This window comes from Musa acuminata, chromosome BXJ3-6, assembly GCF_036884655.1.
Source record: "Musa acuminata AAA Group cultivar baxijiao chromosome BXJ3-6, Cavendish_Baxijiao_AAA, whole genome shotgun sequence".
In the NCBI taxonomy this organism is placed as follows: Eukaryota; Viridiplantae; Streptophyta; class Magnoliopsida; order Zingiberales; family Musaceae; genus Musa; species Musa acuminata.
Genome location: NC_088354.1, coordinates 36,300,787 through 36,326,924, shown reverse-complemented (window position 1 = coordinate 36,326,924; position 26,138 = coordinate 36,300,787). Strand labels below are relative to the sequence as shown.

Below are 26,138 nucleotides of genomic sequence, written 5' to 3'. Positions count from 1 at the left end.
CGTCTTCGTGTCGACCAAATGGAATCAGAGACTTCTTCTCCATCTCGCAATTCTGCCGCTACTCTTACCACGAGACACCCTCACTCTTCCGATCTCACCTTGTGCACGCACCGAGAGATAAAAACCAAGAAAGGGTTGCAATCCTCGGCACTATTTAGGCCATAGCTTTCATTAGTTATTGTGTTGAGGAGTTCTCCCCGTCGTCGGTCTCTGCTCCCCATCTACAAGATTTTCGATAAAAGGCGTTGCTGGCTTGATCGAACCAAAGAAGATAAGAAATCGACACTCTATATGGATTCATGCGCATCCGTATCTCTTTCGCATCCCCATCTATACATATTATCTCTTATAATTAATTATTTTTAATATTTCGATCTTTATATTTTAAAAAATTATATTAGACATATTTATAAAAATAAAATATTTAATCTCGTTTCTTTTTACATCATCAATTATACTGATCGAAATATATCATATGCTTAATAGTAAATCGAAGTGAGACAGTTAATATGTGCTTAATGATAAATCTTACGATATTTTCGTTAGCAGAATCGATGGTGCGAGAAGAAACAAGATTAAATATTTAATGTTCGTATAGAAATCTTAAGATAACTTTTGAAGATATAGGGATCGAGATGCTAAATGTAACCAATTATAATTAGGCCGTGCATTATAAATGAAGTAAGGGCTATACTTACTTTTTGAAATATCATTTTTTTTATCTCTTTCACCTATAATTAATTAATTACGAGAATAATGGGGCTAATGTGATCAAAAACTAATATGAAAAGAACCACCAATTAGGTGGATTAAGGTTAATATTGATGGTTCTTGCAAGATGATAGTATTGGTTTCATTCTACGAGAGAATGTTCAGTAGAAACATTTTACAATGCGATGCCCAGCTGAAATCACATTTAGCATCATTGGTCCATAATTAAACCAAAAAACTTGTAATATAGGTCATTCATATTAAATTATTTTGCAATGGGTTAATACTTTTAGGTAGTTCTGATCATGATTTCGGAACTATCAGTTTTTATTTTAGAATTATCAGTTTTGATTTTTCAAAATTTAAAACTGAATCGGAACCAAATCGTCGATTCGAATCATTGTCTTTTTTTATATATTTTTAATTTAAAAATATAAAAAATATATTTATAATTTATATTTTAAAAATAAATATATAACTATAATTTGTGTAATAACATAAAAAAATATGATATAAAAAAAATAAATTATTAAATTTTTAATCAAATAAATAACCTAATTAAGATATTTCATCTAATATCCTATTAATTCCCAAAGTGAAATTGCACGTGACTCATCACGTGATCCATTGTCCCAACCGAGTGTTAAAACCCTTAAACCTTCCCATCTCCTTCGCCTCCGCCCGCACACTGCGCCCCTCCGGAGTCGTCGGAGACGCCATCTTTCCTACGTCCCTATGAGCAGAACTCCCACGCCCGAGCTAAAGCCCTAATCCTCTCTCTATGAAAGCCCTAATCCCTCGGTCCCTCTCCATCCAGACGTTCTTGCCGTCGCCCCTCTCCTCTCCTCGCTTCTCCGTCTTCTTCCTACACTCCGTCGCTGGCGATGGAGCGCCGTCGCGGAGGCCGCAATCCCATATCTTGCCCTCCTCGCCTGCCTCTTCCTCCCAGTCTTTTGCTTCTCCTTCCTCTTTCTCCTCCTCCTCCTCCTTCTCGACGAGGCATTACGAGGAGGAATGCAAGAACGTGAAGGTCGCAGTGTTTTGGGACTTCGAGAACTGCAACATTCCCGTTGGCGTCAATGTTTTCCGGGTGGTGCACCGGATCACGTCGGCCTTGCGTTCGAACGGCATCAAAGGTCCGGTTACCATTACCGCCTTCGGAGACGTGTCGCAGCTCTCTCGGACCACTCAGGAGGCTCTCGCCTGCACCGGGGTCTGCCTCACTCATGTGCCACATGGTCGGTTCATTTTTTGTGCTCATATTTTAACATCCACGCTCAATTTCATGCAAATTCGATCCTGTTAATAGTCGACATGTTATTTTAACATCCGCTCTCAATTTCATGCAACTTCGCTCTCAATTCCAGTGCTAAAATATTCAATAATTTAGATGATGAATTGTTCATCTAGAAAAAATATTTAAAATTCTTTACTTTCAAGTTAATTGGGCAGTTTCTTTGTATTCTTTTTGTTTCTTTATGTCACAAATGTTACTTTTTAAGATGCTTACTTCCTTGAAATTTGATTATGTAAAAAAGGTATAAAAAGGTCACGGTTCATGCTCACGTTGTTAAAATAAGTCTTTCACTCTATTTGTGAAGAGTTTGCTGATTCTAAAGTGTAAGAATCATATGAAGTTGTTGTGAGTCTCTCTTCTTTATTTTTCTCTTCTGTTCCTGTTTAAGCGTTTGAATCATTTGGTCACCACAAAAGGCAGACCTTTAAGGCTTAGTATTCATAAGTAAAATGTTGGACAGGAGTATTTCCTTTGCTATTGCTAGTTTTAGTATCTTGCTAAGCAAGAAAATACCAGCAGATGATTCATTTCTCATCCCATTTTCTTATGTTTTTTTATAAATGTCTCTACCATTCATAAAAATCTGCAATTGTTGTGCATTGTAGGTGGTAAGAACAGCTCTGATAGATTCTTTATGGCTGATCTTGTCTATTGGGTTTCACAAAACCCTCCTCCCGTCCATTTCTTTTTAATATCTGGGGACAGGGACTTTGCAAACATCCTCCACCGGTTGAGGATGAGCAACTACAACGTACTGCTCTCCAGCAAGGATGGTGCACCTGGTGTTCTCTGTAGTGCTGCAACATTTATGTGGCCTTGGTCTAGTTTGGTAAAGGGAGAGACTACTATTGTCAAGCATTTTAACCACCCACCTGATGGATTATATGAATCTTGGTATGGCCATTACAAAGCTGTCCTGGATGACCCTTTCTCTGACATTGAACAGGCTACTAATTCACAATGTGAGGAATCTATGGAATTAATTTCTGAAACTAAGCCTCGCCCAGTTCCTAAGGCTTTAGTCAATGCGATCCGTCAGATTTTATACTCATATCCTGAAGGGTTGAATCTCCCAGAACTTCGAGCTGAGCTCAAAAGGATCAACGCAACTATGGACAAGGACTTCTTCGGGTATAAGAAGTTCTCACACCTTCTTGCCTCAATGCCAAATATACTGAAGATGATACCCAATCCATCTCTTGAAGGCCAATCACTTGTTGTCAGTACACATAGAAAAATAGCAGATTCAGTGCCATCGAGATTTAAGCTGGTTCAAGATGTGGATGTTAGTGATGGAGAGAAAAACGGTGCTTCGAGACAGAATGGAAAACCACTCCCAATTACTCCTCCAAGTAATGAGTCAGAGCCTGCATCTACTATATCTGAGACTATTGCCCATCAGAAAGAGAATGACTCAGATAGTGGTAAACAGAACTCCAGTCCCACTCAGGGACAGCATGCTGTAGATGAGGGGAGCCTACTAGAAAGAATTAAGGGTTTTATTTTTGGACACCAGCACTACAAAACAGAGCCTTTTTCTCCCAGTAAAGGGAATGACATGGAAGGCAATGCCTATGCTTCCACCTCTGAGCATTCAAACAATACTGCCGCCGAAAAAGGATTTGTGCAGAGGATTATAAAAACCTGGAGTTACCGTAGCAGTGGTCAGCGTGTTGGGGGAACTGATAGCATTTCTGGACTGGACTCCACTTCCCATGAGGATTCTGGTGAGGCAAAATCAATTTGCAAGCCCACTGAGAAGTTGAAATTTGAAGATAAAGCAACACGGTCGAAGCATAATTTTTCCAATCAGCCTAGTGCTAGTCCAAATTCAACAGAAGCAAGTGAGTCAATTTCAAAGGATAAGACCATCGAACAATCTGAAACATCCATTGGTTCTCCAGATATGAATCAAAGCTTCTTTAGCCAGATTGCAAGCTGGTGGATGTTCTGGAAATCTGGCAAGGACCAGAAAATTAGTTCTACAGCTTATGAAGAGGTTACCAATTGCCAAGAAGATGTTGCATGTGGAAAGTCCAATAATGATCTGGGTAATATCATTGGTGAGACAGAACCTCATGATGTCTTTTCAAAAGGGCACTTTTGGGATGCTCTAGAATCATTTTTGCTGACTTCGAAGGGATCTGAGCTTATTCTAAAATCGAGAACAAGGTAAACCTCTGTCATCTCTACACAAGTGCAATCTTGGGTGGATATGATATTCAGATTTGTTAATGTTATTTTAAGATGGAACTTTTTTGCAAGTGCTGATATCATAAATTGAAAATGTGTCTTAACTAAAATGTTCTTTTCCTGTGGGATGTGTAACTCTAATGTTGTTTGTCCATAGATACCAGATCTTTTCCTCTTCGAATCATGATCAGGTTTTCACATCCTGATTTACAATAATTTTGCGTCTTAGTTAAATCATGATAGGTGATGGGGATGGTTGATACTGGAGATTATTCTTCTAAGTTATCTAGTTTCATGGATATAAGCCAAGTGATTAAGTAAAGAATAAACATGCATATGATATATTCCTTATTTTGAAATCCATTTAAGACAATTTAAGCGCTAAAGAATTAAGAAAAAATCTGTAACAGTTCTCTATTAATGTATGTTGCTTTTTATATAAGCTTGTTGCTTTCTGTATAAGTTGTTGAATGGAAATGAAATGAGAAAAAAATAGTTCAAAAATATAAGATTGCTTATCATTTTTTCAACCATATTCTTGTACGGCAACCCAAGTCTTCTATATTCAATAAATTGTCATATATACATATACATACTTGCTGCATATGCATATATAGGCACACTTCCCATGCTTATCTTATGTTCATCTTTTAGATCTACTTGAGCCCTTGAATTGTCATCCACAACCTGATCTGTTTCTACACCCACTTAGTTTACTTCGAGCTATTGACTTTACAAGACCAAAGTACAGTACTTTTGTATGAACAACTTAACCTATTTGTTCATTGCATTACTAAATTCAAACATAACAATTAAACCTCCATATCATGAAACTAAGCACCATGTTTTGTACTTGCATGCTTACCATGACCTAGGATGTTTCATATTCCAGATACCTATCTGTTGGCCTTTGGAGTTGTTATACAAAAACCACAATGTACTTGCATTATAGAATATGCATTCTGGGAATTACATCTTTGTTTGTGTTGGCGTTTTTCTAACTGTTGTCTTTGTTAACGTTGCTTGTTGATTTATGTTAAATTAATATTCCTTTTTCCTTTATAAGATTGTATTTAGAGATGAATGAATGAATTAATGAATGATTTTTTCTCATGTTATGACATAATGTATGTGCAAGTGGTGTGAGGCCACATTTTAATTCTCAATGATGTGTATGAGACTTTCATCCCTAGAAGTTTTTCCTTGAGCGACTATTGGTATATAATCAACTTTTTCTATTATCTTTCTCTATCATCATCCTTTCCTTCCTCTCTCTTACCCTTCCCCTAACCTGAAATAAAAAAGAAAAAAAGTTACTCTATTTGTCATGAATTTGTCATATATCACCATACCTACAAAGCAAGGTTTGCAAAATTAGCCACATAATACGAGAAATATTAAACAAATATAAAATTACAATTATGTTAATTTTAATTTGTATGCATATAAAATTTTTTGTGTCACTTCAATAGAGTATAAAATGAGCAAGAATTATTTAAAATGGTACAAACATGTGTTAAGGGATTTAACAATATAATAGTAAAAAAAGCTAACATAGTTATTATTAGGTGTGGAGGTAGCGGGAGACAAAAAAATCTTTAATAGACCTATAAATAAAGGATGCATGCAGTTGACCCATAATGGTTGGGAATTTACATTGTTGTGGTGGGAGATGCTTTTGTTTGATATCATGCTTCATGATAATTTGTTATTAGTGGTGAAATAGTTAAAATAGATGAAACAATTATTATTAGTGGTACGAGCATAGATAGAAAGAGACTTAAAAAGGTCTTTAATGTAAACTATAAATAAATGATTTATGTAGTTGACCTCAAATTGTTGAGACTTTATATTGTCGTGGTGGGCATGGTTTGCTTTAGCGGTCCGTACCATTGTACCGATCAATCATTAATATGATACATATCGAATTATATTGACATATCAATATGTGGTATAGTGGGACATATCGACAAATCGGTATGCATCGCTTGTATCGGTTCTCTATTGGACTGGTACATACTGCCTATACTGGGCAGTACGTCATCGTATTGTCACGGACAAACTTCTAAACAGGATGTTTGATGTAATGCTTATTTATGTCCGTGTCTTTTGGTATGTTCATGTCTTGTACAGCATGTAGAGGGACGATCGAAGGCTTAATAGTCCCATTTTAGTTGGGTTGGTGGCCTCTTTAGGCTTGTAAATAAAGGTTGTGTCATGTGGACACGTGCGAGAGATTTTCGGTCCATTACCCTTTGTTGTGCAACTGTTCAGAGCTTGTAAAGTCTGTTTGTAATTTGCATTGTCTATGAAGTGTTTTTCGGAGATGTTTGCTTGTGGATCCCGATTGAGGCATTTTCTCTAACCCGTTCTCTCTTTCGTGGGTTCTAAGGGACATGAGAGACTTCGGGAAGGCTGACCTTTGCGGACGGACACGCAAGGGTGTCGCACGACTTAGGCAAAACCAACTAAGTCCGTGACAGATGGTATCAGAGCGGGACAAGCACTCATGGAAACACTTAGCATGCAAACGTGGGGGACCTAACGGGGCTACGTTGAGGGCAGTCAGCACACGCGCGACCGTTTAGGGGAAAACGGGCATGGAGATGTAGGGAAAAGGAGTCGCTTGGAGGAGCGGGCATTTGACATTGGCATTCAGAGGAATGGCCAACCCTTCGCGCAAGAGGCATCGCGAGAACAGGCAAGCTTGGAAGAATGTGGAGCGCACAAAGGTTGGGATGGCTGAGTTTGAGTTACGGCTCAACGTTGACAACCATACTTGATGGTGCTCAAGGCAAGCGAGGCGCTTGGTAAGAATGAGACCATGCAAGGTGGAATGAGTTGCTCAGCGATCGAAAGAGTTGTGCAAAGCTCACAGAGGTGAGGGGAATTGCTAACTCAAAGAATTCGGTACTCATGCATGGGCTTGTATGCGGACGATGGAATGTTCGCGACCATCCCAAAGGCGACCGAAACTCGACGCCATGGAGCATTGAAACTTTCTCTTCGGCATGTGAAGGATACGTCCGTAGGAGGCTGAAGTGTGCAACGAGTTCAACATGTTGCTAGGCCTTGAGTGGTGCAGCGGGGGCTGTATTGACGTGGAGTCGCAATCTAGCAAGTGCGTTTGCAGGAGGCTGAACAATGCACAGTTTATTCAGCAGATCGAAGTAGTTCAAGGGGATGGTGGTCTCCGCACGGGGCAAGAGGACTCAGAGGTGGGTACTCTTAAAGAATATGCCACAGTGTTGCCATTCAAGTTGCCATGAAGGAAGCGGTGCGCAGTGAAGATTGTGCTGGTAGGGGCAGAGGCCCACGATCCAGACAATGGTGCACTAATTGCAGCAAAGTCGGGGGACTTCGGGAGCTACTAGGTGTCGGACTGTCCTAGAGTGATGCTTCATCTAGGTGTGACCCAAGAGTGGGTGGATGAAGGTCGATTGCCAAAGGAGCGAACAAAATCGAAGGTGGAAGAGGCCCTGCGATGTATTGGCAGAGGCCACACATGGAGGGTTCACAATTCGAGTTCTTCCCACAAGGATCAGAATGCAATAGAGATGTCACCAGGAGGTGACATGGTGCAGCGGATTGTGGTGGAACAGTTCGTGGCAATGCGATACACACGACATAGTCTCGTGAGGGACTAGATCATACGGAGGTATGATCGGGAGCTACTGGAAGCTCCACTTCGGTGAACAACACGACGACAAGAAGGGCTATGGATTCAAGGAGTGAAGGCCATGGTACCGCAGAGGCGGGTCTTCCGTGCGTGCATCGAATTTTGCATCGGATGAAAACCTTGGTCATCAGCATATGGGGGCTGTGTTTCACCAAGGGAAAAGTTCGAATGCAAGTACCAGTGAGTTCCATGGAAGGGACTTGATCATGCAGAGGTATGATCGAAGCAGTTGGAGAGTTGGACTGCTCCAGAGCTTATATTCGCTTAAGGGAGCCCGACAAGTCAGAGGACAAGGTCGAGTAAGCGAACGTTACTACCAAGGAAGCTAAGGAGAACAGAATCGGTGCAAACCCTATAATGCGATGGCAGAGGCCATGCATGAGAGTTGCAGTCTGTCTTTCCATCGACCAAAGGAGAGCTGCTTGGAGAACACAGAGGTGTTGAAACAGGGGGTCGAAAGGGGCGAGGAAGCGACGACGAGTCCAGAGGGACTTAGCTACCCAAAATCAATCATCAGTTAGAATGTAGGTGGACTCAGAGGAGTGCCACGGAAACATATCTACTGATCGTGAAGAAAAGGGATGCAGATGCAAGGCGACGGATAGTAGGGCCATAGGCATGGCAGCGCCATGGTACCGCAGAGGCGGGACTTCCGTGAAAGTCATTGATCCCTTGCTCTCATGGAGGGAGAGCGCTTGGTCGTGAAAGGGGCCGAGGAGGTAGAGCATGCAGAGACAATCTCCAGGTACCGAGACAAGGCTGAAGGGCAGAGGCCGAGGAACTTTGTAAGACCGATGTCAATGAGCTTCTCATCAAGATAGCCGAAAGTGAAGGACTTCGGGTCATGCAAGAGTGCATAACCAAGGAACGAAGCAGGCAGTACGCGGTGCTGTACCTTCGCTACTCAGGGGAGTAGGCGGCAGGGTTGATGGAGAAGACGGTACAATCCTAGAGGCGACCAAACCTATGAGAGAATTACTCCAAGTTGGGGTGAAAACTTCCTGCATTCCAGAAGTTCGATGGCATTGAGAAGGTGAATCATAGTAACTAACTCAACGTAAGGAGTGCAAACACTTCAAGTGCTTCAGAAGTGTGAGCAGAGAGCAGGCGAAGGCTAGTAACCAGCTCGATGCATGAAGTACAACCTCGAGGAGGCGAGCGAAGTCAAGTAACCTTTGCCTTCTCAATTCTTAAGAGAATGGGCGAAACCGAGTACCCCAATTCTCTTATCTATCCAGCAGAGGAGCTCTGCATATGTTCAAAGACCCTTCGAAGATAATGGAAGACAATAGTTGTCAAATCCTCACCAACAGTGATCAGTGTTACTGAGAGTAGATTGTCCGCTTCATTTCCCAACGAAATTTCAATCGAAAGCGGAAGTGATGTGAACCTACTTGGATGTGACAACTAAGTGAAAGAAGAGTCAATGAGCAAATTTGGTGGAGGAAGGACCCAAAACTTCAGAAGTTTACGAGACGATGCTCGTTAAAGCTCCAACAAGCATCCACCCAGTTCAAGCAGCATGAGGCATTTGAAAGACTGGCGCAGTAAGGATGGTCTTTTCCTTCATCTGGGGGATCCGCAAGAATCAACAAGGATCAACACAACTCAGCCAACCCCACACCAGAGTCATTGGTGAGTTGAAGCAGCATGGCGGATCAAAAGGTTCGACTACTAAAAAACAACAGCTGGGAGCCATGAGGTGCATTGTAGCTGAAGCAGAAGATTGAAGACTCAGCAAAGGCGAGGAGTTGCAGTGTCGACAAAGGCTTCAACGAGGACGTCGAAGGATTAAGTGGGGGAGAATGTCACGGACAAACTTCTAAACAGGATGTTTGATGTAATGCTTATGTATGTCCGTGTCTTTTGGTATGTTTATGCCTTGTACAGCATGTAGAGGGACGACCGAAGGCTTAATAGTCCCATTTTAGTTGGGTTGGTGGCCTCTTTAGGCTTGTAAATAAAGGTTGTGTCATGTGGACACGTGCGAGAGATTTTCGGTCTGTAATGGACCATTTTACCCTTTGTTGTGCAACTGTTCAGAGCTTGTAAAGTCTGTTTGTAATTTGCATTGTCTATGAAGTGTTTTTCGGAGATGTTTGCTTGTGGATCCCGATTGAGGCATTTTCTCTAACCCGTTCTCTCTTTCGTGGGTCCTAAGGGACATGGGAGACTTCGGGAAGGTTGACCTTTGCGGACGGACACGCAAGAGTGCCGCACGACTTAGGCAAAACCAGCTAAGTCCGTGACAGTATGGTGAACCTTGATGGTGGTAGATGCTTTTGTTTGATATCATACTTCATGATAATTTATTATTAGTGGTGAAATAGTTAGAAGAGGTGAAATAGTTATTATTAGTGGTACGAGTAGAGAGACTTAAAAAAGTCTTTAATAGAAACTATAGATAAATGATGCATATAATCTACCCCAAATAGTTGGGACTTTACATTGTTGTGGTGAGAGATGCCTTTGATTGATATTATAATTCATGATAATAAAACATCAGTTAACATATTAGGGAGAATGTCATGGTGACTTATTTTAAGATTTGGAGCTTGCTAGTGTCATTGGGATGCTCTTTTAACTATCATGACTTGGTTGAGAGGTTGATTTACGTGTCTCTATGCTAAAGTAACTTTAAGAATGATACACATTTAATAGTTGCGTTTAAATAGCTTGACAATGGTGGATATTAGATGGTAGGCTATTAGATCAAGAGAAGAGAGAAAGGTAGAGAGAATCTTGGACTCATTCCGAATCCTCCAAACTCACATCGAGGGGAAGATTGTGACTTGTTCCATTGACACGTCTTGTCCGAATAAAAAACTTTCACTCGTTTAATAAGTCACGATCCCGTTGCAATTCCTTTGCCCCTTTTACATGCCTAAATATACAAAGATAATGAAATCAACAATAATTAAAACATGGTTATTCAAATATTTATATTCTTGCTTTTAGGGGAAGATAAGTTTTCAAATTCATTTGTGGCAAATAATTTTCCTTTTTGATGTTTGTCTTCCATTTTGGCACCTAGGGTGATTCCTTCCCCTTGTTATATTTATTTAATTTTGTCCTCTTATGCTTGATCTAGGAAATAAGGGTAGAAATGAGGGGATGTCATGATGTAACAACCTTATAAGTTTCCCATGTAAGTGCCTTGTAAGAACCTCTATCATATTAAAATTATTCTAAAGATAAAAAGGAAATTAGTTAGATTAAAATTGTACATGTTAGCAGAATGCCAACTTGACTTTACCATTGATCTAGAGGGCTTTAGGTTGACCCTTATTCTTTCCAAACTTGGTACAGATTGGAATGTGTCTCGATTTCCATCAATATAGTGATGGTGACTTCAATTTTGGTAGCAATAACTTCTATCATCATGATGATAAGGATGTAAATTATCAAATGGTAATACATAATAAGAAAATCAAACCTCCGTTTAAACCTTAAATAGTTTAAAATTTGTATATAGAGATAGGTTTTGTGCAAAAATAACTTAGAGACATGCAAATGCTATCTAAGTGTATTCCTTGACGTCATATAGGCCTTCGTCAAGGAAGCCACTCAAGATACAACTGGACATCGAATCTGAAGTGTGCATGATTATGGAACATGAGGATAAAGCACACTAGAATAAACAAACAGAAATTGTTGGAAAGACAAAGTCATTGAGAAGTCAAAGGAATCAAAAGCTTTGATTGGGAGTTGAAGCAACTTTGAAGGATGAAAGTTGGTCGTTTTTAGAACCGAAAACAATAGGCTACGAAAGGCTCTATCCGTAGCCTTTCCCTTCTTGCTAATTGGAGGTAGATTGTGGAGTGTGCTGCATGGCATGTCACAAGTGCTCTGTAATTGCGTAAGCCACATTGTAGGCTTGTGCCAAACATTGCGTGTATGGGGACAATACTTCATATTTCACGTCATGCAACATGCTTTGTGCTACGGGCATGATGGCGTGTTGGATGCACGAGATAAATGACACAATAGTGAAAAAGGTGACTTTTATATTTTCTTTAAAAGCTTTAACAATCCCGTACAAAGCATAAAATTTTCTTTAAAAAATAAGCAACTATATCAAATAAATAAATAATCAATGATAATAAATGCTATTGTTGGTGTATCTACTATGTGGTCAATGAGATAATCTTTTAAGGATTTAATCTCATTTATTAAAATATTTATTGGAGGAGTGAATCATCTTATAAATTTGTTTCTTTGATCTAGATTTTAATCAACTTAACATAGTATGATATACATCTTTATGAGTTTGCACGATAAAGTCTATTTACGAGTGTTTATTTGTTTAGGAGAGATTTTAAAGATCATCCAAATCTTTGATTACGAGGATGGACCTTAGCCTACATGAGCTTTTTAGTGGTAGGAATTCAACTTCTTTGATAAGAGATCCATTGAAGGAGATTTAATGTCGTAATAGCAAATTGATTGGCTGGTTCAGGAATACATTGATTGACATCTATATATATCAAGTCTTATGTAGAGATATAGGAAAAACATAATTCTAAAAAGGAGAGATTCCTCTTGGGATGTGTCTTTTTATACACTTCATTTAGCTTTATACACATCGCGAGATAATTTTCTAGAATCTATAAGCAATATAACTAAGTTTTTTTCAAGTAAAAGCTTTAGATATCTTGGATCAATTATTCAACATGCTTGAGAGATTGATGAAGATATTATATATATAGTAAAAATAGAATAGCTAAAACGGCGAGAGGATTGGAGCCATGTGTGATCATTAGATACCTTTGAGGCGAACATTTTATACAATGATTTAAAAAGGCATTGTGCCTGAGTGCCTCCTTTAAGGGCCAGGCGATGCGTTTCAAAGAGGCGTCGCCTGAGACCAAGGGCCGAGCGCTTCGGCCGAGCGCCCGATCCAATTAAGCGAATTGAACTAGACTTTTAAGTCTGGTTTGGTTAAATAATGTAGTTTCTTACCTCATAAGCCACCCTTCATGCCCCTGCGACCCCAGGGAACCCCAGCATTGCTTTTGCCTCCGTTGTCGGTGCTTTCTGTCGTTGTCTCCCCCGCAGACGTTGCCTCCGTTGCCTTCCTCTGTTGTCGACGGATGAGTCTAACAGCCCTTGTAGCTTCCTTTTGCTCTCGCTTTATGTGTAATTCCTTCCACTATCGATGGAGTGGACCGTAAGTTCTTTCGCCACCGACGAATGCCCTTTGGAGCTTTTGTCGCTGCCGCTACTACTGCTGTTCGCATCTTCCGCCATTGCTGTTGTTGCTGTCTGTAGCTTTTGCCGCTATTACTATTGTTGTTCGTAGCTTCCATCGCTGTCGCTGCTGCTGCTACCGTCCGCAGCTTCTACCGTTGCCGCTACTATTGTTTGTAGCTTTCACTGTTATCGTTCGCAGCACTGCCGTAACAATCTTAAACTAATCTTCTGTTATTGTTAACATTTTTTCTTCCCTCTAACTATTGGTAACAGTAAGTAATATACTATTAACAATATATTTTTAATTTAATATCATATTTATATTTAAATAATTATATATACTTTTATTATATTATATATATTTTTATATTTTAATATTTCAGAGTGCCTCTCTTCGTTTGGTCGAGCGCCTAGTGCCTTAGACATTTTGGGATCTTGGCGCCTAGCATTTTTTAAATCATTAATTTTATATGATAATAGATAGATAATAATGCTTTATAGATCTGAGTATTGAATAACTAAGAAATAACATATACAAAAACGATTGTATTGCTAAGATATGAATATTGAGTTGGACGTGTGGAGTTGTTAGGAAAGATAGTGAATAAATATTCTTATTGTGAACAATTAGGTATCCTTTACTTTGATAAAGGATAAAATAAGAGAATTGTTTAAGATGATATAAACATATATTCAGAAGATTTACAAATGTGGTAGTTAGAAGAGGTGAACTGATTATTGTTAGTGGTATGAGAAAAGTTAGAGGAAGACATAAAAGGATTTTAATTAAAACTATAAATAAAGATTTAAATACTCTTTAACTTAATTAAACATATGGTTTTTGATAGTTCTCAATGGCATGACAAAAGATTGATGTAGCTGATCCCAAATTTGGAACTTATGGCTTCTTCTTCTTCTTCTTCTTCTTCCTCCTGTTCTTGTATCAGCAATATAGTATTCTGTTTTTCCATCTTTTCTCATTTGCATTAGTGTCTTAGTGCCAAAAAAGGAAAAAACATTTGGTTCTGCAAGCTTGATAAACTTTGGTGACATTTTATTATTCTTTTAGTTACTGGTCATGACACTTATCTTACTGTCTACCAAACAAGCATTTTGTTGACTATCTGATGGCAATTCAAATCTGTTCCAGTGCCTTTTTTTTTGGTATATATTCCACTCTTCAGATTTAAACTTTAGTGTGAATATGTTCTCGTGGTGTGCTTCAGGGGCCAATTGGTGCATGGGTTTCAGAAGGAAGGCCTTTGGATCCTTAAAGATCTCACGGAAGCCCAGATTTTTCAGCTGGTAAATCTGATAATTATGGAGAAGAAATGGCTGGAAGAGTCAACTTCTCAGATGTTCCCTTTTAGGCTCTCTCTTGCTTCTAAAAGAAAGTGTGGTTCATCACATGTGCTTGGTTCCAGTGGTTTAAGTTCTCTTTTCACAGGCAGAATATCAAAACCTTACACACACAGGCAAGTTGAGCAGGAAACATTGGATCAAAACCCTGGATGTTTTAGGAATGGATTCGACAACACTTTAGATGCTAAGCCACCCCAAAATTTTGTTGAGTTGAAAGCATGGTTTCAGAAAGCAGCATATAAGGGTCCTGAGAATATTGAACCTGAGGATTTGCAAAAGCTTTTTGAGAGCAAGTTCAACACAAAACTCATTTCTTCTGTTTATGGCTATCCAAGTCTGCGAAGTTTGATTGCAGCTTGCTTAACTGATGTTGACTTTTCCCATGGAAAAAGAAAATCATCTCCAAGCAGAGAAGAAATACTATCTGATTGCCACAAACTCTTGCTTGAGCTTTTTGATGAATATCCTGAAGGTTTTAACATGAGCATCTTCAAACCAACATTTATGCAAAAGTATGGCTATATTCTGGATTTTCAAATGCTTGGCTACCCCAAGCTTGCGTCTTTGTTACAGATAATGCCTGGGGTGAGGATAGAATCCTCTTTTATTATACCTTCTGAAAGATTCCGCTCAGATTCCAGCTGGAGTAAGCAGCCAATCATCGGAACACTTGATCATAGTTCACCAGATGACAAAAGCAATTCCATTAACAAGGACAGTAAAGGTGATAGCACCGCTGAAGACTATGCATGGGAGGAGCTAGGCCCTTTGTCCGAGACAGTTAATCATGGTGGTAATACTGTTGCTCAGGTGAATGATAAGAAGGTGAGTTATGATGAGGCTTCTCTTTCAGATGATGATTTTTCTGATTCTGAGGGTGATAGTCTCTCCCAATCTGGTGAACTGGAATCAAAGTCTAAAAGACGCGGAGAGGACAGCTCTCTTCTTCAAATCCTTGATTCATGGTATGGTAGTTTGGAAGGTAATGAGAAGGATCAAGCTCAGGCTGTTGATGGTCAGGTGGATTGCTCCAAGATCAAAACCATGGAACTCAACCCTATCAATGAACAAAAAGTGAAAGCAAGACCCACAAAACGATATTGTTTTGTGTCGAAATCACCGAATGATGAGAAGGAAAAGTTGGTGGATAACATTTTGGGCAGTCTGAAGAGAGCCGGAGATTCGAAGCTACATAGTTAAAGAAACTTCATCACATTTTGGGTAGTCTGAAGAGAGCTGGAGATTCAAAGCTACATAGTTAAAGAAACTTCATCTAAATGTTGCTGTTTTAGTGATTATATCATTAGCTTTATGCTGCCGTTCTACGTTGAGCTGCCGATAAGATACACGGACTTTCACCAAAGCAAATTCGGTGGGTGGTCTGATTCTTGTGCCCAACCTGGCAGAATAACCTTTGGTGGTGTTACATACAACAAAATGCACATCCGACGAGTTGATCATGCGGACATTGGGTGTTTTTAGCAGATACAAGTACTTTCAGTAAGTACACCAGTTCATCATTCAACCTAATTCTACACTCAGAGATATATTCTTTGAACAGGTGGGTGATTTGGGTGATTTCTGTCTTGAGAGAGTTTCTCATGAGGCTTTTTGATGTGTAATACTGCAAGAAGATTATTTATTTTGGCAGGTAAAATAATTTTATTGCTTACCAGAACAGAGATAACCCACACCAAAGAAGTACCAACTAGCTATAAGTTCCCTCTTCCAGAATGCAAGCCAAACCAATCACAGGGGATACAACTGATACAAACATCAAAATAGTGGAAACAATACCCAAAAAAAGCCAGATGCCACCACATAAAGGACTCTCATTAACAGCTTCATTATCCTGACTTCAGCAGCATCGACAAACTTTGTCACTGGATTGCTGTGAGAACTTGTAATGAAACAAAGCATTTGAGGAACGTGATCCTCTAAGAACTTGAGGGTTAGGCTAAAGTCCCATCTGAAGCAAACTGCAGCAAATTGAGCACGCTCAGCTCAGGTGTTTACTTGCAGACATTCGTTTGTGGAGTAGATGAATTTCCTATTGCTCATCAACATTGTGCTATTTCTAATGCCAAGTGAAACACATATAATAGGAGATCAAGTTTTATATGCCCAAAGGTAGTAATAATTAACTTTTTCTTTGAAACAAGGAGCAATTTCAGTTGACTATGTGAGATTGAATGATTCTTTAGCCAAGGAATAAAGAGACAAGGTTCGATGGGTAATAGCATATAGTCGTGTGACTTGGTAAGTGATGTTTAATTTATTGATTCTTATGATTTGTAGTGTTACTTTGTAATGTTAACCAGTCTATTGTAAATTAGGTATATTTTTGTAATATACTCTTAAACAGTTATGGATCAAGGGGGGTAATTATATATTACTTCCTATAGTTAATTATGATTAGTATCCTGATCCTTATACTTTAAAAAGTAATATTAAAGTTCGTACATTTACGAAGGTAAAATATTTAACTTTAATTCTTCTTATGTCGTTAACTTCGTCGATAGAATTTAACTTTAATTCTTCTTATGTCGTTAACTTCGTCGATAGAAAAAATCGTACGTGTTGTCACTAACAAACAAAAAAGACACGAATAAAAAGGATAAAAATATAAATTTTTTTATTTTTTTAAATTATTAAATTTATATCACCTTTTTACCTTAATCGATTTCTTCTTCATCTCCTTTTCCAACTTATTCTCATTCGTTGTACCTTGCTTGCCCATCAGACTTGCTCACTCGTTGCTCGTTCGTCACATCTTGCTCACCTGTCTATTGTGGTACTTCTTCGCCCTTTGCCCCTTTTCGAACTTGCTCGTTGTCGCCTTGGCCAATGACGGTCTTATCATCATCAGAAAAACTTGTTATTTGTGTGTCTCCACTTTTGTTGTTTGTGGTGCTTATGTTGTTCACCGAGGTTGACTAGTTCTTGGATCTCATTGGATACAACACCAACGAGTATCAAGGATTAGAGTGTTATAAGGGTCCCAAGCAACAATAGTTCTAGTACAATCATGAGAATAGAGAGGCCAAGACATAAAGACAAAGATCTTATTATTGAATTATCGGAATGATGAAACCTTGGTAAGTGTTTAATTTTTTTTATTTATGCATATTTGTTGAATCATAATATATCTTTAGCTTTCACATGTGGCTAAGAGATGAGAAGCTTATTTACCAAAAAGACAAAGATGGGTTGTGCTAGAAGCCAAGATGTGATTGAGCAAAACTTCTGCCATGTTGCAGCTCTTAGACTCTGGTGAATGTAACAATGGCTGCATGATGACCAATTTGATGTTTTCTCAGTCATGCATTGAACTATATGTAATGATCAGAAATGAACAGTCTTCACTCGGCCGAGTGATGGATGCTTATGATGTTATTTTCATGGATCTCTGCATCATTTTTTTTATTATGAAGCTTTCCTGATATATAAATAAACTTATCAATCTTCTTCTTCAAAATTGTCAGGATTAATCGAATGGTTCTTGATATTCTTAGGAATAACAAATGGAGATTTTTTCGGCAGATTATTATGTTTCTCGATATGCAGTTTGCATGCTTGTAGTCGAATGGTCGACACTCGCACGGGGTTGGCGGGCAGCTGCGTGTTGGGCAACTCAGAGGAATCCATCTCTTTCCCCACAGCGTAGAGGGGTTCTTCTTCGGACGCACCCTCCGGTGTGATCTCCCAGGGCCCTGCAAACACTGACAGGCAGCCGGTGGTGGAACGAGGATTGTGACAGGTTGAAATGGGGGCCATTTCTACTGCACTGTTGGCTAGTCATAGAATGTTTATTAAAGCTTGATTTCAATATGATAGTTCCTTGTGGCATGATGTATATGAAATCGACAATATATCACATTATGGGGCTATTTATTTTATAGTTGGCAGCTATAAGCACAGATAAAGAGCATAGTTCATTGTAGGCTGCCCTCCTCCTTGTTCTAGATGCAAGGTTGAAGAAACAAAGTGTATTCTTTATGTAGCTGTCATGTCATGATTATAACATATAGTGTCGAGCGAGTGCAACCGGCAAGTAGGTTGGAAAGAGGAGAGAAAGAAAGAAATCGATTAGGGCTAAAAGTTGATATAAATTCAATAATTTTAAAAATAATAAAATTATATTTTTATTCTTTTCATTTGTGTATTTTTTTTTGCACGTGACAATATGTGTTTTTTTTTTTCATCGATGATTAACGACGTAAGAAAAATTAGGATTAAATGTTATAGAGATCCTAATATTATTTTTTAACCATAATTAACTATAGAAGATAATCTGTAATTATCTTGGGATCCGAGCAGATTCATATTTTTTTCAAATATTCGAGCGGAAAATCTGTTTATTCCGGTTTTGGCACCATTAAATGAGTTTGAGATCAGTTCAAGCAGAAGAATATACATAACTAATTGAAGTAGAATTGGGTTCACATTTTAAGAAATTAACACCATTTACATGGTTTTGAGTTTTGTATGCTTTTAGCCTCTGATAAAGAGAACTGTTGTTTGTTTAAGAATATATATCTCACAAATCATCCCAGGCATGTAGTGAGGTGATTCAGCACGCATCTTCTTCCCCAGTGAAAGGTAAGGAGGCATGCGAGAGAGAAGAACGGAGCCAAGCACCAACTGCATGCATCCAGTGGCTAGTGCTGCCTGTCGTGTTAATTCGACTCGGTCTGCATCCCGGAATGGGGAGAACAAGATGAAAGAACAAAGAAACGGCGAAAGATTTGGGCTGCTTTACCCTCTCTATGGAAAAGGTTAGAGGCCATGGCCACCACAATAAACTGGTCAAAATAGCCGAGTTGCTAACCACCATCAGCCAGGGACAGTCAAGGCATGGTGGCTCTCAGTTCGTGGAATCCATGGCGGGATGCATGCATGCGTTAAGATCTAAAGCCCAACTCTAAGCCTCACATCAGAAGAACAAAACACAAGGTAGGGGAAAAGGAAAAAGGAAAAGGAAAAAGACTACACAAGAAGTTTGCCTGTGGCTACAGAAAAGCCGCAAAAGGGAGGCTGGTGTCCACCACGAGTCCGAGGGAGAGCATCATGACCACCATCAGCAGCGACATCTGCACTGCAGCGCACGACGACGCCATCCCCACCACCTGCGCGGCAATCGCATGCAATTGATCCAAAAGAGAACAAAAAAAATAAGAACCAACAAAATTGACTCCTCAATCATCTTTGCGCAAGACGTAAAAGCAAACAGCAGCACAACTCATGCGGTGGGTCTCAAAAAGCAAAGCGCCGGCGAGGATAGCGCACGCACCTGAGTCTCCGAGCCCGGGGTTGGAAATGGGAGGATGGTGGCCGTATCGGTCTCTCCCACGGGAAGAGGAACCGCTGGACTGCTGCTAATGAACGGGACCGAACCCGCGGTCACCGAAGACGACGGAGTGGCCGCCGGAGTCAGCCTTTCCTTCGGCTGCAACGGGCCAAAGTCCACGGGCGCCGGGCTGGGGCTGGGGCTGGGGCTGGGGCTGGGGCCGGAGCGGGGTGAGCTAACAGAAGTCCACGAGTTCGAGGGAGAGGGAGAGGAAGAGATGTCTCCTCCGGAAGTGGGTGCCGGAGAAGGGAGCGAAGGGAAGCCCGGCGACGGGTGTGGAGTCACTACTCTAACAGGCACCTTCTCAACCTGCTCGCAGCTCCTCTGAGAACTGTTTCTGGTAGCGAGGTAATAATAACCAGGGCGCGAAGGCCGCCACTGGCAGTGGAACGACAATGGGATAAGATGGACCGGCGAGTATATGAATCAGAAAGAGGTATATGAACATACCGTGAAAAGGGAGGACTTGCCATCGTAGATGAGGATAGATTGATCGAAGCTGCAGAGGTCGAAGGCCCTTCTGTTGCGGAAGAGGTACAAATTCTGCACCTGCTGGTGCTTGAAGACTAAAGTTGACAAGCGAGAGAAGAGGGTGAGCCATTAATGGATTACTCTGCAAGTAATGATGGTGTAGATTGATCACTCACCGAGAGAGTCTCCGACACGAACTACGGGAGATTTCCACTCTGCAAGGCCATCTACCACAACTGTCACCATAGCTTGAGAGGTTCGGAGGAGGAAGAAGAGGAGCAGGAGGCAGGAAACGGAGGGAATTGGCCACATCGCAGGGGCTGTAAGATTGATTCCGAGACGGAGCAGCAGGAGATGCAGATTTGAAGTAGCTAGAAGAAGAAGCATTCAAATTGGAGCAGCATTTAGTGTCATCAGACTTTACAGTCGGATAGCTACGAGGCTTCAGTGGGGGACAGGCAACGAGCGAGAGGAGGGCTCTTCGGTAGACGAGCTCTGTGAAGAATCTGCAAAGCAACGAGAAAAAAAGTTAGTAGGGTGAGAAACTGAGATGGCGAGAACAATTATAAAGTGATATACTTTTAGAGACAGTAATAAACTAGTACACACTAATTGTGCAATGATTACTTTAATCAAGCTCGGTCATTCAATTGCATAGCCCAAAACAGTTCGGACAGAGGAAGAAGACACAGCGCACAGGAGAGGCGTGATGGGTTCTTTGTTTGCATCCCTCTGGTATTTGGTCCCTGGAGTCAAGTCGGCATCACTTTCCAGATCTGATGCCGGGACTTCGAGATCACTTTTCTTGTGCCATGGTTCTTGAACCTGTAATTACAGCCGAAGCAAGTCACAAAGATAAGGCAGAACAACAACAACTACTACAATGAGGAATGATTAGTGCATCGCCGTTTGTATGATTGAAAAAGAAATCATATCAATTACAAAAGTGGAAGATGACAATTGCAACGATGTTCTCATCATATGATCCAAAAAGGTTCCGACGACAGAAAGATCGACGAAAGCAATGAACAAATGAGGTATCGGGATACTAAGCCATTTCTGTATAATAGAGAAGTAAATTTAAGTTTTCTTTCCTTTTTCCACCCTTAATCAAAGAATGCAAACAGCAGTCTCAAGAAATTTGCATATGCACAAAAAATGGTAATTACCTCCGAAACAGTAATATCAAGCATAGACCTCTCATAAAGAAGACAGGTTCGACCTGTCAGAAACAGTCCTCTGCTTTGGAAGCAAGAGAGGCCCACTTTTTAGATGAATGATTCTTTCATGAGTCTCCACCTCTTTCTACCACTGCAAGAACACGAGGTGGTTTTTTCTTCTCGGTGACTGGATTAGATTCTCCATAAGCTGCAAAGGTCATATATAGTTAAACCAAGAAAATTCATGATTTAGATTTATCTTGACAAGATACAAATGTTTGAATACCAATTACACAATAAATCTAATTACATGCGTTGTTCAGAAACAAACAAAGGAATAAAGTCCCTCGATGCTCCCAAGAATATGTAGGTAACCTCCAAATTTATTTCAGTCTCACCAGATGATCCACGATTACTTCCTACTTTGAAAAACCAAAATACGTATTAGATCTGACCTAATTAATTTAGAAGATCCCCGACTTCGTCACCCTCATTCCCCGTATAATCCCTAGTAACCTCCCTCTCCTCTTCGTCTACTCATCAAGGAAATCAACTGCAAAAGAAGAGAAGAAGGCAGTGATCGCCTTTAGGAATCCTGTAGGATTCTTCCTGTTTTCATTATTTAAATAATTTAATTACTGATTGATTATGTTTCTTATAATTTCTAATCATTTCATTTTAGTTTTAACCTGGAGAGAAAAATATGTGATGCATGTGTTTTCATGTTTTAAACTTGATTATTGTTGATTACATTTAATTGTTATGAAATTTCATATCATGAATCGATAATATTCATGCTTTCAGGCAACAGATAAATTATTTAGCATGCAAACTATGTTTGGATTTTGAATCTAGAGGTTTGAAAATTAATCTATGATATTAAATCCTTAATCTGAAAAAACAAAAAAAGATTGGATCTAGTTGAGATCCTGGTGCCGGACCAGTCAATGCACTATGCAAAGAGGTGCATGGTCTAAACTAGATTGTGGCTATCGGTGTTCTTAGAACAGATAGATTAAGAAATACTCAACATAAGATGAACAAACAATTGTTTCAAAGGGCACAAAATGTTTAAAGGAGACTTGCAGATGCTAGAGCTAGATAAGTTAATCATTTAAAATTAGTGATTAGTAGTAGGATACCTACAAAAACATTGCGAAAAAATATTTGCTTATTATTACTTTGTGCAGAAATATTGTCCTTAATAGGATGTCAAAGATCATTCATGCAGGATGACTGGAGAATGGTATTCAAAGATTCATGCAGCCACCCCAAAGAATTAGGATGTCAAAGCTTCATTCTTTGTGTATTTCTCTTTTCTAAAATGATCAACCTATGCTGCTGCTTCTGCAAAGAGAGAAGGATTAGATCCTTATGTCACAGAGAAGTGAAATGCCAATTTAAAATGAACAATTGTGTTCTACTAAACAGCAAAGATCAGATCTTCATGCCCTAAGTAGAATTTTGTTCTTTTTCTAGATATCGAAAACTTAAAATTGCTTTCACCGGACACTAGGGGATGGTGCATTTCTTCATTTAAGTCAGGTTTCTCTCCTGAAAGATGCTAACTCAACATGCAAAAGGATAGATATCCGATGTTTCATGTCCACAAAATCACATTTAGCCAGAATTTGATGTTATTGCAGTAATACAATACCATTAATAATGAAGATGATCAAACTAAAACAAAAGCCCTTTGAGATTTCTGATTCATCATCAAATCTAGACCTAGAAGGACCTCACATTGTCAAAAAGCAAAATACCTCTTCTCAGAAGATTGATAGCATTTTCCTCCTCCAGACGCAACATCAAAGATTCGAGCTCTACAGTGTATGCCTGCGAAGATGCCCGCAGAATTTATCTTGCTAAACAAACAATTCACGGCCATACCAGCAAATCAAGTCTAAGAAGATATTTTACCGACCTGTTTCTCTCCCTGGACCTGGCAGCTTGACTCTGTTCTTGATTCATCATCCCCTTCTGCCTCTGCAACGCAGCCTTATCCACCCTCCACTCCATTCCCAAACCCTGGAATCGGATTCTCCACCGCTCCTGCTGCGAAAACCGGTCGGCGATTACAGGATCCAGGCGAAATCCCGCTTGCAACTTCGCTAAGGAAGGAACCACAACGTCCCCGCCCTGGCCAGGAAGTCCTCCAACGACATCTCCCCATCTGCCGTGGCCGCTGATCCATCACCGTCAGCCGCGCTCCGCCCGGCGGCCCCGATCTCCTTCCACATCTCCATCCTGACGCCTGCGGCAAGCGGCAGGGGGGCTCAGCCTCACCGTGGAAGCACCGGAGGGGATCGCCCTCGCTGGCCGAGCCAAGGTTCCTGCCGGATCGTCGCCGCTGGTGGAGCTATTGGCGGAGCTGGGAGGGGTCCGTCACGGTGGCGTTGGCGCGGGAGATTCGAGCTAGGAATCCAAAAATACTTAGCAATTGAAACAAAGAAATAAATTCCCAAATATTTGGAATTACCAATAAATTAATGAATCTTTCGACGGAATATTTGGCCAATATTACTCTTTTCTTTTCCTTAAAAAAAACCTACCAAAAGATAATTAAAAACATAAAATATTAATTAAAACTCGATATAAATCAACTCAACCAAACTTCATCACAGGATAAATCAATCTAATTAAAAACATAAAATACAAGTGCCAGTGTTCTCTCCACTTCTGGCGTTACTGTAAGTTCTTATCTATATCCCTGAACCAATTAGCAATCAATCTTCTCTGTATCGCTGTTACTTGATATTAGAAAGAAAGTAATTTAAGGGACAAATTAAGTTCTTTAGTGATTTTATTTTATTGCTGCTCTCACGTCAGTGGGTGCAGCAAATGGAGTATAGTCATTCGTTATTCTTTGGTTTAAAAGCTATTATAAAAAATTTATGAAATTATTGACAAACTAGAGTAGGATACAAAAGGAGGATTTCTCTCAACAAAATAGTGATATTTCCTTCAGGAGTTGGAAAAATCTTATATGTTATCATATCCTCGTAAGGTGATCCTATCAAAAATGTCAGTTTTAGACCAATGCAATGAAAATAGTTTACAGGCGAGAGACTTCGTGAGTGAGTATAATAGTTGATCAACCGTATGTACGTGAGAAACAGGTAGTTGATGTCGGACAACTTGATTTTGCATGAAGTAGAAGTCGATGACAATATGTTTCATACGGGAATGGAACACTTGATTGGGGCATAGGTAAGTAGCTTCGATATTATTATAATATATTATAGAAATAAAAGTAAAGTCGATGTTAAGTTCCTTAAGTAGATTTGTGACCCAATTGAATTCCACAGTGGTGGTGATGACATGATATTCAACTTCAGTTGTGGACCATGTGATTGTCTTTTGCTTCTTAGAACTCTAATTGATTGGGTTAACTCCAAGAAAGATAATATACCCCGATGTGAATATTCTATCATCAAAGTTTCTTACCCAATCAGTATCGACAAAGGTATGAAGATGAAGTGGAGAATATTTACGGAGAAAGATGCCATAATTGAGGGTCCCTTTAAGATATCAGATGTTGGTATTGAGTGGGTTTCATAGCAGGATTTCTATCACATAGTTTGTGTGATTCACTAGTAGAGAGGGGAGTTATAATATCTTTTGCATCTTACATGATAATAAATCTTGAATATATTTTCTTTGTGATAGAAAGAGACTTGAAGATGTATATGTTGCTTCCTCCGTCAAAGTCTTCCACTACTGAAGGTTCCTCCCCCTTGAGCTCTGTCGCCCTTTCGGTCGTCCCTTCTCCTAGAAGATTTTTTCCCCTGTTCCTCCTCTCCTCTCCTAAGTGGGTGTTCGACGATCAACAACCTATGTTCGTGTGCAAGGTGACCCCTTACCCTCAATGCAACATCTCTCTTTTCTCTCTTCCCTACGGACAATGCTCCTAAGGGAAGCACAGGTGCTGCAAGCGCTACATCATCTTCCTTCCCACGACAGAATTGAAAGGAACTTCTAGTCCGGCCTGGAACTGCCGCCTCCGGTGACGTTGATTAGATCAAGACTTTCCTCCTCGACGAACGATGACCGTCTTCTTTCGCTACTGCTTTGTGCTGTTCACTCACTGTAGTCCTCACATACTCTCTATAAGTAAAATAGGATCTCATCTACTATGATCGGTCTCCCTGTTGTAGCGCCTCTAGTGCTGCATTCACGAGTGCTACTCTGAAGAGGTTCGTCGGTCAAATCAGCAGCAACTATGAGCAGAGTTTGTTACCAAGTAGATGGGGAAATGGTGCTGTTACTGTAAGGATGGGTGGAGAAGATGGCTATGACAAGGTGCAGAGATGGCCGTGCTACTTCTTGGGGCATTGTTGCGGTGCAGACTAAGCCCAGCGAACGCCCTCAACCACTTGGTTAGAGGACAACGATCGACAGAGTGAGGTAGCCGGACAATGCTCTGCAACTAGGCAAGTGGGCCAACTTTGCACTCGGTGTAGAGTTCTAGATGCAGATCAGAGAGCCGGAGTTACAACGTTTGATAAGGGCTTCTACACAGGTGATCCTCGACAAGGTCGACGAGGTGGCCCAGTGATCACCTTCTAGAGCGCTCCACCGTCGATCTCGAGCAACGATCGATCGGAGAGGGAAAGCTACAGTGTGGTAGAGATCAGAGAGCTGCAACAGTTCTCTACCGAACGAGAGATGGCTGTGATTTTTACTGAGAAACACCACCAACCAAACCAGCGAAACAGGGGC

The 26,138-nt window shown here is 40.2% G+C and overlaps 2 protein-coding genes across 4 annotated transcripts; one reads left to right on the top strand and one right to left on the bottom strand.

The window, feature by feature from the left end:
* Positions 1-1,390: 1,390 nt before the first annotated feature.
* Positions 1,391-16,847, top strand: LOC135581175 (uncharacterized). 2 transcript variants are annotated; one of them, XR_010497125.1, is made up of 4 exons: positions 1,391-1,949; positions 2,614-4,180; positions 14,300-15,996; positions 16,087-16,847. XR_010497125.1 is itself a non-coding variant. In XM_065154082.1 (3 exons), exons 1-3 carry the CDS (start codon positions 1,493-1,495, stop codon positions 15,633-15,635), a joined length of 3,360 nt encoding a protein of 1,119 aa, XP_065010154.1. In that variant the 5' UTR covers positions 1,391-1,492; the 3' UTR covers positions 15,636-16,847. The 2 variants fall into 2 exon arrangements, 1 of the variants encoding a protein (XP_065010154.1); XM_065154082.1 differs by having other exon boundaries at positions 14,300-16,847.
* A 2,323-nt stretch (positions 16,848-19,170) lies between these two features.
* On the bottom strand, positions 19,171-23,843 carry LOC135585927 (early nodulin-20-like). 2 transcript variants are annotated; one of them, XM_065154387.1, is made up of 8 exons: positions 23,341-23,843; positions 23,180-23,252; positions 21,426-21,624; positions 20,884-21,081; positions 20,433-20,762; positions 20,236-20,351; positions 19,729-20,163; positions 19,171-19,564 (listed from the first exon to the last, which is right to left on the bottom strand). In XM_065154387.1, exons 5-8 carry the CDS (start codon positions 20,641-20,643, stop codon positions 19,448-19,450), a joined length of 879 nt encoding a protein of 292 aa, XP_065010459.1. In that variant the 5' UTR covers positions 20,644-20,762; positions 20,884-21,081; positions 21,426-21,624; positions 23,180-23,252; positions 23,341-23,843; the 3' UTR covers positions 19,171-19,447. The 2 variants fall into 2 exon arrangements, with proteins under 2 accessions (XP_065010459.1, XP_065010460.1); XM_065154388.1 differs by lacking the exons at positions 20,884-21,081; positions 21,426-21,624; positions 23,180-23,252; positions 23,341-23,843 and having other exon boundaries at positions 20,433-20,814.
* Positions 23,844-26,138: the final 2,295 nt, after the last annotated feature.